Source organism: Micromys minutus, assembly GCF_963924665.1.
Source record: "Micromys minutus genome assembly, chromosome: 5".
Classification (NCBI taxonomy): domain Eukaryota; kingdom Metazoa; phylum Chordata; class Mammalia; order Rodentia; family Muridae; genus Micromys; species Micromys minutus.
In genome coordinates this window covers 5026680-5043183 of record NC_137974.1, presented here as the reverse complement: position 1 = coordinate 5043183, position 16504 = coordinate 5026680, and the positions used below count along the sequence as shown (strand labels likewise).

Below are 16504 nucleotides of genomic sequence, written 5' to 3'. Positions count from 1 at the left end.
CCCCTTCACCCCCACACCCTTTGACACTGCACATAGTTCACACCTTATTGCTTGGCTGCACTGGAGAGCCTCGGTTCTGCCACTGAAGGGATGCTCAGGATGCACTCATGAGACCACTGTGCACACCTAAACGTCCTTCTTTTTATGCCAAGCAAGACAGCATTGCTATGCCTTCCACCCCTCAACACGAGGATATCAATATAAAACATGCCCCCCCCCCTTCTCAGTTGTCAGCGCCATGAGTACACACTGAGTTCTGTCTGAGAGTCTGATGTGATGGTATACAGGACAGAACCACAGCTGTGTGTCAGCGCCATGAGTACACACTGAGTTCTGTCTGAGAGTCTGATGTGATGGTATACAGGACAGAACCGCAGCTGTGTGTCAGCGCCATGAGTACACACTGAGTTCTGTCTGAGAGTCTGATGTGATGGTATACAGGATAGAACCGCAGCCGTGTGTCAGTTTGCAGTTTACTAGGAAATACAAACAGGCTGTAACATACATAATATTGTAAATTACCATGTGCTGTTTACCCATTAAAAGTAGATAGTTGGATGGAACATGGTGGTAAATGCCTTCAGTCCCAGAATGAGAGAAGCATAGGCAGATAGGTCTCTGTGAGACTGAAGCCAACCTTGTCTACACAGCTAGTTCTAGAACAGCCAGCCAGCACTAGAAAGAGAGACCTTGTCTCAAGATTAAAAACAAAACAAAAAAACAGGCAGAGCGGAGAGGCCCCTTTTGCCTCCTCCAAAACCCCAGTCTTGGGACTGCTGGCCTCCTTACCCTAACAAAAGAAAAATAAAATGAGCTCAAAGTAAAAGCACCATGTCCTTGAGAACAGCCAGAAGGTAATTGTTGCTTATCCCACAGCACAAGACGCCTGAGTGGAAGAGAAGGCGGAGCTCATCCATGGAGAGACTGCTCTGCTCTGCTGGCCCTCAGTCCAGAACCTCCGTTTCTGGTGCCCAGGTGTGGGTTCAGTTTCTATATGCCCCTCCATCGTCTCTAGCAAACATTTTTACATATGCCTCTTCAGGTCACTCTAAGAAATGCACAGAAGGAGATACTTTCTCTGGTGAGGCCTCCAGCTGGCTTTTTCAATGGGGCTTCAGTTTTTGCAGGAAGTTTGTAAGCCCCCAAATTTGCTATTTTCTTGTTTGCCCTCTTCAGTTTTCTATCCCAGTTGTCTGCTGGAGGTGGAGGGCATCTGGTTTGGTAATGGTTTGCTACCTACCTGCTGCTTCTCTCCCCTACTTTTGCTTGCTACATACTTACAAACGGTTCACAGGCCATGTCCTAACAGTACAGAACACAAGGGAACACTGCTGAGGGTCTGTGGGAATGTGGCTATATGAGGCATCCAAGATGCTGTGAGAGTTAACCTGAGGCCTGCGAAGACCAATCACATTTAAGATTTGATTTAAAATAATCATGACATTAGAAGGTATGGGGAGAGGGGCATGAGGTGTCCTACTAGAGAGAGTGCTGTAAGGGGAGACTTGCGGGTTCCTTGATCCAGAGAGGTCTGCAAAAAGTCAAAGACCACAGAAGAAGTGGAGAAGGGGCTGTGAGGAATAGGCTGTCTAGGGAGGTGGCTCTAAGTGTGGCTGAGCCTAGGTGGCCAAGAGTCTGCACTGTCACTGAGGCTGGGGAGTAGCAGAGTCAGGATGTTCAGTTCTGGAAAACTAGTCTGATGGAATGGCAGATATGAAGTGAGAGCAAAGAGAAGCAGCGGAGGAACTCTTTAAAAGACTTCCATAATGATGACAGCCTAAGCTGAGCAGAGAAAAGTCAACAGACTTAAGAGGCAGCCAGGAAACTAACATCACTATTCGATGGAGGGCAAGGAGATGAAGATATCAATCTTCATCTTGGGCTGAGAGTGGTAAGACCAGGCCATTAGCGGAGAAAGAAACCGGGGAAGAGTTGCTGGGTAGGGAAGGGAAGTTTACAAAGGCTGTTTAATTTTGGACATGTTTATTTTAAAGTGCCTGCTTCCCACATCTGTTTCTTCCTCTTCAATTCCCTGTCAAGGCTCAGCTCTCTTGAGCTGTCCATCCTCCTGGGCTGCTCCTCACCCCACCCTCTCCATAGGACAGTGCACAGTTTGTTTAGCTCTTTTCCTAAGCCAGCGATCTCATCGGCCACTTCCTACTTCACTTCAAGAGGCACTCACAGTTCCTTCGAGGAAATGCTCAAAGAATAATCTAGGAAGGAATTTCTGTAAATATCCTGAGCAAAATGAAACAATGACAGCTGTTTGTTCCTTCTAATCATAGTTTTTGTCTAGAACAGAAAATCCTCAGGATTACTTTAATTGAGTAAGTACATAAACAATGTCTAATTTTTCTGTCATAAAAATCACATACACTCCCTTTTCTCACTGGGAAAGAGAAAATAAGACATTTTTTAATGTGTAACTGTTAAAAAATTACCTGCTAATATTTTCACTTTATCCCCGTGCAAATGTATCTTTACTCACTAGCCACTATTCTATAAATGCAGCTTGTCTCTTTTAATAAAGTTAACAAAATAAATTCTTACATAGGTATTGAGATTATATTTAGTGAGTAAAACTTTTTTAATAGGAGAAGGAATCAGAGATCTCATGAAACTAGCTCTTTTCTTTCCATCACTGGCCTGCTGAGATCGTCATGACAACACACTAGAAGGAGGCAGTCTCAGAAGGGCAGGAACCAAGGCTCTGCTAACTCCAGGGCTGGGAGTGACAGAGGACGTGAAACTCACAGGCAGAACTCAAACTAAAGGCAGGAAGCCCACAGTCCTCCAGCTCAGGGAGCTCAGGGACACAGCATTAAGGACTCCAATATATTCTGGGGCCACATAAACTTATGAGTCTTATTTTAAACTGTGTACTTGGGTAATCAAGTCCTTTGTAGAAGAAAGGGATCTAGGGCTGTCTTCCTGAAAATTCTATCTGTATTCTATCATATGGGGAAAGGAGAAAAAGAATAGGAGAAAAGAGCTAAGAAGAGTAGAAGTCAGGCAGAGGGAAATTTGTCTAAAATGGCTTTGGGTCCTGAGAATAAAATGTGCGACTTCACATTAGTAACAGGCCTTGAAGAAGCTCCTCAGCAGAAGCAACCCCAGATGCTCACCTCACTGCTGTATGCTCCTATCAGCCTCCAGAAGAGCTGACTACAAGGCCCAGTCTGCCTTGTCCCTCAGCCTGCTGGTGAGGTGTCCTCACTTCTCTGTAGCTTGGCCTGACTTCTCTGTTTTCTCTCCTTCAAATCTAGATCAGAACCACTCCTCTGTCTTCCTAGAATACTGCCATGCCCCAGAGGACACCAATAAAGTCAGATGCCGTGGAAAGAGGGTATCCCTCTCAGAGGTCTACCTCTCATGACTCACGTGCAACCTTCAAGTAATAAGTACTGAAACTGAAGGAAGGGAGAGAAAAGGAAAGGAAGCAGGAGCCCTGCACGTTGCTCTTCCTAAGGGGACAGACACCTCTCGTAGGTACCTTCTGTTTTTTATAAAATTTTCTGTTATGCTCTTAGTATAGAAAGTGGAGAGATTAACATTTACAGAGCTGCTGCTCATATGTAAATAGCCCTTCAGTGCAAAATGTTCCAATGCTCACACCAGCCATGTACACGGAGATAACAATATGCCTGTTTTGGAGGGAGGTAAATTTAAATTAAGTTCTAGGCCATGAAGAACTGAAGACAACTCCATGTGGCATAATATCTTGGGCTGTACTTCATATTTTACCACACAAGACCGACATCAAGAGGCAGCTTCATTGACTGCTTTTAGGAGAGTCTGTGTCACAGTATCAAACAAGGTTTTTAAAATTGACCTGATCAAGTATTTGGGGACATCCTGTGTAGAACTGAGGGTGGCCCGTGAGGGGACAGTCCAGACTTTTCCTCTGCAGCGGTGCTTGCCACTGACAAGGGCAGCTCTTGCTCTCTATAGTGGCTTGCTCTGTCCTTCTGTCCTGTTGCCCTCAATTCTTGAGTAATTTGTACATTGCTGCTCCAGTCTTCATGATATTTAGAGATTATCTTTCAATAGCACCCCGAGTCCCTTTTTAGAAAACTAACTGAATGTCAGCAAATATTATACACAGTAAACAATAGCAAAGTAAAGTAACTGTAAGAACCGGGGGAGGGGGATCTAGCTGGCTTTAAAAAATTGAAACGTGGTGAACCTTCAAAATTTTTTGCTTAACATTTCTTACAGTTTATTACACTGGAGTCTAGACCAGGACTATAATCTGCACAACTGCTCTTACATGGAGGCTTCTTAATCAGTCTCTGGGCCTAGCTTTGCTCATCTAAATATAAAGACACAGGCAAACTGGTCTCTGAATACTACCATATCCTTGAATCTTACGCCCAAGGAGATTGCTGCTACACAAGCGGTGGCAAATTATTTTTTTCAAGTTCTCCCAATAAAAGCAGACTACATAATCAGAAAAACAATGTTACTGAAAATGAACAGGAAATAATCTTACATATGCACAAAGATGGATCTTGTAACAGTCAAGAAAAGAAGAGAGTCCAAAGATATTGCTTCCACACAAGTGATTACAAAGCTTCCTGCAAAAGGCTAGAATCCTTTTCTTACAATATTTCTGTAACCTGTTTATATGTACACAGCAAAGAATGTGTGTCAGTGTGGTCAGCCCCAGTTCCACCAAAGCCACATGGAAGGGATAGGAAGGGCAAAGCACCCCCTGAAGACAACACAAATCCAACAGCCATATGAACAATGGCTTCCTAAGAAACACAAGGTAGAAGAACTGAATCAGCAGAGCGAATGGGATAGAATAGAAAAACATTTCCAGACTACACACAAATCAGGCAACTTAACTAATGAAGAAAGCTCGGAAAGATACAAATACTAGCTTAAAGGTGAGCACCGGTGTCCCGGATGAACCCATGCACTCCCCAGCCATGGGGCCCGAGGGTGCTGAGCTACTGGAGTGTAGCACACTGAGTTATCCGGTTCCCTGCTGTCACCACCAGTTGGGAAACAGATGAGAGCGTTTCTGGACAAACTGTTCAGTACCCTGCAGATATCAGACAACTACCCTGGCACAGTGCCAGGCACGCTCCTGATGAACACAGAAGAACCTGTCGGGCTCCTTTCCAATTACTTAGCAGGATCATATGCTCTTTCATTTTGTCTACAAAATATGTGCAGCAACTTAATACTAAACAACTCAACAAGCATTTGTAAAACCTTTGCCCACAGAAAAAACTGATCATAGCAAACCTGTAACTAATAAAGGAAAGAAAATATAGAAAATAACAACAGTGGTCACAGAATCCTGCTTGGCTAATGTTAAGTAAATGTTTTCTGACTTTTACAATGCAAAATAGGTAAAATCAAATGCTATAAAACTATAAGGTTATGTCTAGCCTAGAACAAATAAATATGATTTAATTTTGTTGAATAAATTAATCAAGAAATTAAATGGGCTTAATAGTTTACTCTAAAAAATGTTCCTTCGATAGAAATTCACTAGATTAGTATGATTCTGTATATTTATACTATAAGTGGGACAAGAGCTCTCAAAATAAGGATAACAGGAGATAACATCCTTTTGTTATGATGTCTAACATGAACATGGCCCCAGGCTCACGCACTGAAGGCTGGTTACCAGCTGGGGGCACTACTGAAGTGACTGGATAATGGTCAGTCTAGCTGAAGGTCACTGAAACGTGCCTCTAAAGGTTTATGTGGTCCCAGGCTACCACGGCTTCCCAAGACGAGGTTCTAGGCTGCTTTGTACCCAGTGGAATGGAGCCAGTCAGCCAAGGCTGAGACCTCTGAAATGAGCCATAGGAACTCTTCTTCTCTCAGACAGACTGATGGATACTGACTGGAACAGACCAGCAGAAGAATTAGACCGTAGAACACGGGAAAGAGACTGCTAAGAAATCTGCAAGGAAAATGTACTACAAGACGACATGCAAAATGGCTGTCAGTAAAACGTTTGCCACAGACATGAAGGACTGTTCAGATTCCCAGCACCCAAGTCTCAGGCACAGTCATGGCCGTGCGTGCCTACCTTCTCAAGACCAGAGATCTCCGGGGCTTGCTGGCCAGCCAGTGTAGCCAAGCGCAATCAGCGAGCTCCAGTAAGAGACTCATCTTAGAACCTACAGTGGAAAGTGGTTGAGAAGACACCCAACCCTGACCTCTAACCTTCACACGAGTGCACTTGCATATGAACACATGACTCTCAAAAGTTTTGGAGAAATAAAATTTTTCAAGACGTTGTTGACTGTTGGATAGGATAAATACGTACTTTATTTTTATCTAAAAGAAAACTATGAATGTCCTTTATTCTTCGTAAAATGTGCAGTCTCTATCCTGGACTACCATAATCATTCAACAGAGTCAGCCACTGCATTTTTGCTGCTGTTATTACTATTATTAGAATTCATAGAATAGAACTTGTGTGGTATTAGAGAAAATGGGAGCTTGGGAGATCTAAGTCTGCCACTAACTAGCTATGTGATTATGGACAAAAATCAGAACCATTTAAAGCTTGTCTGTTTATGGGGAGTATCTAGAAAGTACAACATGTTATTGTAGAACTCAGTAAGTGATTAAAAACATTAGAAATTGTAAAGCACATATATATCACTGCTTTAAATCCTTATTTATAAGAAAACTATATAATTCAACTACAGATGAAATTAAATACACAGCACAACTATCTTAATGCTGCATCAGAGTAGGAAATGCACAGGTGTTTAGAGGATAGCAACAGTGAATTTCTCTGTGACACCAACTAAGAAAGGATTCCTAGAGAACGAAGCACCTGAGGATGCTCACAGGCTAAGACAAAGAAACAGTGACATGTACCAAAAACAACATAGGCACGGGCTGAGGGAGCAGGAGGCATGTGAATCTCGACAAGGGAAAACTGTGAACCATGAAACACATTAAAACGTTAAGAATAAAAACTTGAGCAGGCAGCTATTATTTGGTAAAACAAAAATGGCTTAAAGTGAAAAAAGTTACAAGTGATTTTAGCAGATTGCTCAGTAGGAGTGACTGTGAATAACTGATTGTACCGGCCAAATGCTGATGATTTGCTTTGAAGTCTTGCCTAATACCAAAACTTAATGACACTGAGTAACTGATTGTGTAGCTGGTTATGTAGCTGATTTCTAAAACAAACAGGCATGACTTTAAAATACTTCTTATGCAAGGGAAGCCAAGCATTTTAGATGGTATGAGAAAAACATGTTCCCATCAAATGTCTAGCAAAATGCAACTGCTCTCAAAACTCAATCACGCTGGAGGTTGGTCTGGTGCTGTGTATACAGATGTTAAATCCTGTACTCCAAGGTCTGCTTGTCCCAGGAGAGAGTTCTCACACACACCAGCCTTTGCTGGTAAACCTTGCTCCCCAACTGGTTACTGAAAGGCTAGAGCCTGTGACTGGGAGGGCGGGGCTTGAGTGAGGCGTCTCAGACAGGAAAAGAAGCAGAAAGGAGACAGAGAGGAAGAGGCTGCCATGAGAGGAGATGGCTCATGAGCACATGGCCAGGAGAAACGGACCCGAGGACAGGCTGAAGGAGCAGAAATAACCTAGACGAAGCTCAAACAGCAAGAGACGTGTGGCTGGAAGTTGGAATAGCTCACAGCCTGCCCCATCTAGGCTCACAGCTTGGAAATGACGAGCAAGCTAAAACATGATTTATTTACACAAGTGCTCTTATCCCAGACGTTTATTCACAGGGACTTTGTAATTAAATAGAAATGACACACCTGTAGGCTGATTCAGTACCTCAATTTCTATAAATATTTGTGCTTCATATGGAGGATTGTTCAAAAAGGGGTGGGGGAGGTACCAGGAAGTTTGTTCTTTGTATTCCTAGAGCTGGGGACTCTCCTTACCCCACCTCCATAAGCATCATCGGTGAAGAAATGAGAAGACAGCTCTCCTTTTGTTAAATGGAATGTCATGCTAACACAATAATATGAAAATAAAGACTCCTGATTACAAGGGGAAGTTGCAATACCATAATTACAGGGGAGGGAGCTTTGTGCAGAGCTCCTACATCTGCAGCAGAGGCTCCTAAGTGACCAAGCGTGGAAGTCCAGGCACCTGTCATTTGGTTCAAGGGTGGCAATTCTGCCTCATTTACTAGAAAGACTGCTCTGGCATAAAATCCTACACTGAAAATAGAAAATTTAAAACGTATTTGTCTAAGTAAAATGTAAGTCACTTTATCTTCATGTAACTTGGCAAGTTGTGCATAGGCCTGTTTTCAGCCTCCTAACAGACAGGCGGAATTCTGTCTCATGCTACCGATACTTAGGCGAGATGGAATTACATACATGGGGGAAAGGTAGGATTGCATTTAATAAAGGTAAAAATCATTGTAATACCTCAAAATCAATACGCACTTCCTCTATTTCCCTGGCTTAAGACTTGCGGCTGGAATCCCAACAATCTTCTAAAATACCTCTAGTTACAGTAAAACTTAAACTTCTCCATGGAGCCCTGGCAGCATGCGTTTGTAAACAAAAGGCTGGGCAGCTGCTAACTATAACCACTTCTTATAAAGAGTACTGAGTGCATTTACATTTATGTCAACCCACTGTTGACTTCTCTGTCACAGTTAATCCCCAAGCTTCACTTCACTCTTTTTGTTTCCTGAGTTGTCATCAACGTTTTAGGGAGGGAAGAGACAGACCATGCTACAGTGGTGAAACTGGAGTTTTCGCTGATCTTCAGTGGAAACGCAGCCAAGGCACTGCAGGGAGCTGAGAGCAGAGCCCACGGCCTGCCGCCTGCACTCATTTGCAGGCCTTTTTTCATGGCAGAAATGAGCGCAGGTGAGCAGGAGTATAAGACATTGGGAGGTACAGAAACCACTGAGCAGCAAATCCGGTGATAGTGTTCAAAGCTACTGAAGGACCTAGTTACCTAACTGCGAGTACAGCATCCTGAAGAAAGGGTGGAGGAAGGGGGCAAGCCAGCCCCGTCCTGTACTTTCGGAGGGGCCTCCGAGTCTCTGTCCTCAGACCCTCAGGAGCAGGGGAACAAAGGCTAACCAGAGTCTTGCCCATGTTCCACACAGATGTCAGCTCTTGAAAACAGGTCTGAATGGAGCTCAGTTGGCTCAAGTGTTTATCCTGTTCCATTTGGGTCGTTAGCCCGCCATGTTGGTTTAACTCCCACCTTCTGATTGGTAAATACAAGCATGAGATGCCACTCTTCATGGCTAAATGCTAATGATTGTTCAGAACACTAAGATCACCCAGCTCTGGTCATAGGGTTCCTGTCTCAGATTCTGAGTTATCTCAGGCAAGTGGGCACTGAGCCGGCAGTCTGTTGTTTTCAGATCTCCTGAATCTGTCTAAATTTTAAATTCAAATTACTTCTAATATTATGAATTATTAATATTTATACTTTGTCTACTAAGTAGAAAATGTGGAATCCTCTAAGATACTTCTCAAATACATGATACTTTTTCAAATGCTTGGCAAACACTAATCGGTGATAAAGTATACCACTTTATCACCAGGACAGTGATTTACTCAGTGCCTTGGAAAACTAAAATCCTGGGTGTGCAAAGGTCTCTGTGCTTGCTTCATTTCCACAGCACACTGCCGCTGTGAGGGTAAGAGCACACAGACAAGACAAGGGGCTGCGGTGGGCGTAGAGGAGAGATCCTGACAAAGACCAGAGGCTAGAATACAGCACCAGGACAAAGTCCACGCAGGAAACAAACTCACACTTAGATCTGAGAACAGATTTCAGTGGGAAGACGTCTCCAGATGCCAGGCTGGAGACAATGGGATCAGACACGGAGACACCAAACGACTGTCTGAAGGAGTCAGACCACTCCATTAGACAATTTAAAACACGCAGAACCAGTGCTGGTGGCGGTGGCAGTGGTGAAGGCTGCAGTGGCCCAGAACTTGGAAGGAAGAGGAAGATGGAGCTCTGTGAGTTTGAGGCCAGCCTGGTCTACAGAGGTAGTCCCAGCACAGCCAAAGCTACAAAAAGAAACACTGTCTTGAGAAACAAAAAGACACAGGCAGCAGAAATACTCAATCTAAACGTCTCTTCAATACTAGTACCAAATGCATGCCGGTGTTACACTAGGTTTATAATAACAAATCAAAATATGAAAATGGCTGGTCTATCAGCCATGCCTTGACTGCTAGAAATCTGCCTTTCGCACTCTGGTATCCCAGAGGAACTATCCCCAAAGTCCCAGCTCTCTGTGTCCGCTCAGTCTACTGTCTCTGTCCTTCTGCTGTGCCGCCGAGTTGTCAGCCATGTCTGTTTCTCGGGCCATTCGCTTGACAGCAGGAATTTTCAAAGGACACACTAAGTGCACCGGGCTTTAAGTGACAAATATCAACACAACACAACACACATCTGCTAAGAACTCTGGGCTTGAGTCAGGCTAGATGGCACATACCTATCATCTCAGCATCCAGGAAGGAGAGCTAAGTGGATCTCTCAGAGTTCTAGTCTAGCCTGGTCTACGTAATTTCAGCCCAGCCAGGGATACATATTGAGACTGTCTCAAAAGTAGAGCTCCTAAGCTCCTCTCGGTTTGTGAGCGAGGAGGTGAAAGGGGAGGGATGATGGTGCAGCGCACGTGTATACACTTCTAAAAATAAGAATTAAAGAGTAATAAAAACACACTACTATATCAAAAAGTAAAAGAGCTCTGGGCTTGGTACACTTGTAACACTGGGGTCGTTTTCAGTGAGACAAGACCACCAAGGACTCAATGCCACTCAATTGCAGATAGGGAAAAACAACAATGAATTATATATTTTATGTTTAATTCTCCTTTAGAAAAAAATGAAACAAGAAAATACAAAAAAAAAAAAAAAGCTTTTAAAACTTGCGCAGGACGCATGCATCTTTTTAGCCGGCACTAAGCGCGGTGTGGAGTACTTCCTATGCTTTATCATGAGTCATCTTTAGCTCAGCAGAGTGCATACTGTTTACACTGCCAGGTTAGACCTCAGGGAGCTGAGCTGTTTGCCAGAGTTCACTCATATGGGAGCACTGCTGCTTCACCTCCCACAACTCGAGACCTACACCTTCAGTGATAGGCCCATTTGCACCCATTTTAAAACTGAGCCAGTTAGCGGGCTTAGCAGAAGGCGCTTGCTGAGTAGGCCTGATGACCTCAGCTTGATCCCTGGAGAGTGTGTGAAGGGGTCTGAGGCAGAAACTGTGCACACCGGTAAGCCAAGCACTCCTCCAATGAGAAGGTGGCAGAGCATCACCCAGAAGCTTGTGGGCAGCCAGCCTGGAGTCTGAAGAGAAACCCTGCCTCAAAAACAAAGTAAAGGAGACAAAGTTGTCCTCTGACCTCCAAACATGATTGGAGACTCATGTACACACCAATAGTAAATAAAATTAAAAAATTTAACTGCAGGTTTGAGAAACTACACATTAAAGAATCTCTATTTTTATATAAGTACAAAACAAGAAACACATACAGAAAGGCCGAACTTCTGGTTGCCCTTAAGATCAACTTTTAAAAACAAAGTGCTGGTCACTTAGGATCTGATAATTCAGTTGGTGAAAATGACCAGAATGTTCTTAAGTACTGAGTGCCTATCCATCCTTTACATACGCATATCCAGAATAACATGTCTACCGTGTAGCAGGAACGTGTTGGGAACCCAGACACAGACATGAGAAACAGAGCTCTTGTTCCTCTGGAACATACAGATTGGGAGGATGGTCACTGTGTGGGAAGTACGGCTCCATGAAACTACTGTGAAAACGAGGGTAGGAAAGAAGAGACACAAGGGAAGCTAGCTTGTCCTGGGCTGGAGGTGGGGCTGCTCTGGCTCCCTACACTATTGTGTGGCATGTGGAGGATGTGGGTTCCATCTAAGCAGTGAGGAGCTGTCAACAGCAAACGTGGAAACACTTAGGTTGAGAGTGGATCTCAGCATGCACAGGACAGGGAGACAGCTGTCTGCACTCAGGGGGCAGGTGACAGAGCCTGCCTGGGGCAGAATAGCATGAAGTACAAACATTTTTGAGGTAAATGGACGTGTGACAGGTGGGAACACCTTGAATCTTGAGATAATTCTTAGATGTATAGATTCCTGCTTTGATGGTAAAGAGTTTTATGCTGAAAATTTAAATATTTCATTTTATTAGGAGGAAGAAAAATGTCCAAATTCTGATTTCCAAAAGAAGAAACTGACTATATGAGCGTCCACTCCCTGGACTTGTCGCCCAGCCCAGCTCACCTGGTTACCAACCAACAGTAAGTGCTCTCCAAGGACAAAGTCTTTAAGCATGTCTTCCATCACAATCATGTGCTAGAAAAAAATAAGGATACAGTCAGATAAAATAAGAAAGTTAGCCATAAGATGTTATCTAGTGGTATAGAACATATATTATAATAAGTACCTGATTTGAATTAAATACATTTTCATGATTGTTGTTTGAGACAAGGTCTCTCTACATAGCTCTGGCTATCTTCAACTCTCTGGCTCAAATGCAGAGATCCACCTGCCTCTGCCTACCTAGTGCTGGGATTAAAGGATTTAATTACCTGGCTGTAATTAATATTTAATAAGTCCAGTAATCAATTATATTGAAAACTTCAAATAACCCATCTGAGCAAGAGTAAACTATTGAGCAATATTTCAACAAATTTCTGTAATTCAACTCAAATATTTTTATTTAAATTCTGTAGACTTGGCTTTAATTTTATGTAACATTTAAATCAACAATTGCTAGCATAAGTAAATAAAGGCTACCAAAACCAACCAAAAGTCTCCATTTTGAACTTTCTCTTTTTAAAGTGTGTGTGTGTGTGTGTAGAGACAGAGAGAGAAAAGGCATAGGAAACAGACACACTCATTCACACACAGCTTACCTATTTACCTTCAAAGCTCTGTAAAGTCTTAGAATTAAAAGGTGCTTCACCTTCCATCTTTTTTTCATTTGAATTATGACATAACATAATAAAAAATGCAAAATTCTGTTGCAGTAGCCACAGAGGAACTGCATTCTCTTTGTGGACAGTGAAATAGGACACCCTGAACAGGTTACAAAGGCTCAAGTGACTGAAGGAAGAGCTTCATCTCAGCACAGCTGAATCCTGAGTCCCTCTTCTAGGGTTCTGGATCAAATCAACAACCACCCAAAAGTACTTAAGATACTCAGGTTGTGGGTGGAGCCATCCCTGGGCTGGTAGACCTGGGTTCTATAAGAAAACAAGCTGAGCAAGCCAGGGGAGCAAGCTAGTAAGTAACATCCCTCCATGGCCTCTCTGCATCAGCTCCTGCTTCCTGACCTGCTTGAGTTCCTTCCAGTCCTGGCTTTCTTTGGTGATGAAGAGCAATGTGGAAGTGTAAGCTGAATAAACCCTTTCCTCCCCAACTTGATTCTTGGTCATGATGTTTTGTTCGGGAATAGAAACTCTGACTAGGACAATGATACAGATATTTTCCAGAATTTTATTTGCTAGCTTTTCTTTAACTAATTTTTTTGACACTCAAAATCTGTCAAATGTTGCAGTGTTTTTCATTCATTTTTTCCCCTTAGAAATAAAAACTTATTAAAAAGTTACTTTTCTTCCTTCAAGAATAATGAATATATTGCTATTTCTTAGTTTTCTTAAGTTAGAAACACAGGGGAACTAAAGTTTTAACAAGATTTAAAGTACAGTGACTATATTTACTTTCTTTCTGGGACACTACAAAGTAAAATAAAAGGCACTGTGTTAACACTATAAGTAAAGCATCCTAATAGCAAACAGATACTTTCTAAGACAGTGTTTCTCAACCTGTGGGATGCAAATTCTTTTGGGGATTAGCAAATCCTTTCACAGGGGTCACATATAAGATATTTACATTATGACTGATAACAGTAACAAAATAACAAAATCACAGTTATAAAGTAGCCATGAAAATAATGTTATGGTTGGGGGTCACCACACAGTGAGGAACTGTAATAAGGTGGCAGCATTAGGAAGGCTGAGAAGCACTGCTCTAGAAGGAGGACCTAGGATATCACTTACACTGGGACTTCCTAAGATCGTCTCAAGAATGCTTCCTTTTAACTAAGTGAAAACTTGGCAGTAAGCTCAAGACCCTAGCATTTCCTGAAACTAACAAGGAGCTGGAGGAATGGATAAAGGCATCCCCAGACCAATTTGCAAGGTGCCACTGCAGACCCTGGGCTGTCTGCACTCCACTCCCATATCCCTCCACTGCACACCCTCATCACACCGGCCCGGCTGACTGGAACCACAAGCACCAGCTGAGGCAGGTCACTGCCCATACGAGTCTCTTGGTCTCCCTTGCGCCCACCCTCCCGCAGCTGTGTCCTTTGCTCCTTATCACTGTCTTCCTGGCGGCTTTCTTCTGGCTGCCCATGATATGACAGGGGATTGTGCCTACGTGGACAGGGCCCTATCTGAGCACCAGTAGGGAAGGTAGCAGAGCTGCAGGCTGGCATTCGGAGAGCACGGACTTCTCCCTCGCTCCTTCCAAGCAAACCTTCCAAACTGAAGGCAAGCTTCATTTTGTGAGCTTTCCTTTGCTCTTGTATAAATAAAAGAATTTTCAGGGTTGGCAAGACAGCTCAGCAGGCAATGCTCTGCCCTGTGAGCCTAAGGACCCAAGTCCAGTCCCCAGGACCCACATGGTAGGAGAGGACTGACTCCACAAGTTGCTTTTTCTCCCACTGTGCGTGACATGTGTGAGACCACATATATACATGAACTCACAAAATGCGAAAACAAAACTCCAGAATTTTCAGCTGTAGGAGATTAGCACATGAGAAAGTCTGCAGGCTTTCTGGTGGGGACTGTTATTCCCAGTTTCTGAAACTCACAGAACCCATCCCCTTGCTTCCTTGTCTTAGCTCAGCTCACTAACAAGGATCCCTTTCTTCCTCTTGATCACACTGACATCACCGTGGCCGCTCTGCCCATCTTGCTCCTCTCTTAATGGGATCTGGTTACAAACCAAGTCTTCATGACTAAGGCACATACAGCGTACTCTTTCTTTTCTATTGCTACAGCTGGGACTCAGGGCTTTTGTAATCTCCAGTGTGGGTTTCACTGGCCAATTTAGCTTCTGAAACTCTAACTTCTCTTAGGGAAATATGTTCACACTACAACTGTGGCTGCTGCTTTGTTCAGAGGCTTGCCACTCATTTTCAAAGTTCCTTAGATGACTCTTAATGCTTTTCGAGCAGCACTTTCTCCTGTCCTGTGCAGGGCCAGCCTCTGCTTTCACCCCTGCCACACTCACACTATGCATTCCTTCTAGTGTGGGAACCACCAGGAATGGTTTTCTGTCCACACTCTCTATCCACCAGATGATGTGTCCCTGAGAAAGTCTGGAGCAAAGTCCCCATGTAACACCTAAGGAGCCCTGTAGGGTGTCCACTGTCCCCACTGCCACCTGCTTAATTTCGTCCGGGCTCTCACCTGTGACCTGGACTGTTTCAATAAGCACTGCTCCACGGTCTGTCTCACTCTGACTCTTGGACAACACAGGATGGTGAAGAGAGAGCGAAAGTACAAGTGTGCTTAAAATCTGTCACTGGGTTCCTTGACAAGGACCTTAATTCCTTCCTTGGTGAAGCCTGCATAATGCCACCCTTCCTCATGCACCAGCCTCATTCCTGGATACTTTTCTGGAAACAAAGCTCTGTGGACTGAGTCCAAGGGTATGTGGCTTTCTGTGACTGTCTCTCATACAGAACCAAGGCTCTGCAAATGCCCGTCTCAGCCTGACTAACCAGGTTTCTGAGATCTTTGCAGTCTGAGCATCAGTCACCTCTGCATGTACCTCCATCACACTTTGTAGTAACCACATGTACTTTCTAGCCTGTATTTCCACTGCAGAAAAAGCAACTGTGCATCTGCTGGTGTATTAACATTTTAATCTTTGTAACCTGATACCTTAGGGCCAAGTCTGACCTATAGTGTTTAATTTTTCAGGTCTAAAGCTCCTTGGGCTTATTAAAAAGCTATTAATCTTGTCATTTTACAATTTCTCCTAGTTAGTGCTCCAAGGGTCATGTTCCATAACGAAGGATTTAATGAAACAATACTCTTTAGAATAAATGTTCAAAATCTTATTAATCCCTTTTCATTCCCTCTACACTTATTTACCATGTGTTAGAAACTTTGCTATTCAATGGAGACAGCAAATAAAGGAAGGACCAGGGGAAAACATTTTGAAGATCATTTTCAATGCTTGGGGTGACAGAGAGGCTGGGCTGCATGTGTCTCTGATGGTGACACTGCAGAGCACTGCCTCTACGATGACCTGCAACACAAATGAAGGGGCGATGCCTGCAACAGAAGCAAAGTGCGCTGAGGCACAAGTGCAGCAACCCGAGTCCTCACTGATGGCACAGGAAGCCCCTCAGGGCGCCTGCACAAGTTCACTGAGGACCTGCTGTCCTCAGCGTCTGAGTCACCAATACTATGGTAACAGACACTGTTCAAGGACACAATGGTCTTCCTACTGA

At 43.6% G+C, this 16504-nt stretch overlaps 1 protein-coding gene across 1 annotated transcript in view; it reads right to left on the bottom strand.

The window, feature by feature from the left end:
• Positions 1-16504, bottom strand: part of VWA8 (von Willebrand factor A domain containing 8) — a 298398-nt gene that overhangs the window by 141441 nt on the left and 140453 nt on the right. Inside the window, exon 20 of the mRNA XM_080917170.1 lies at positions 12253-12324. Within this exon, the coding sequence (XP_080773296.1) occupies positions 12253-12324 (72 nt within the window). The remainder of the gene's footprint in view (positions 1-12252; positions 12325-16504) is intronic.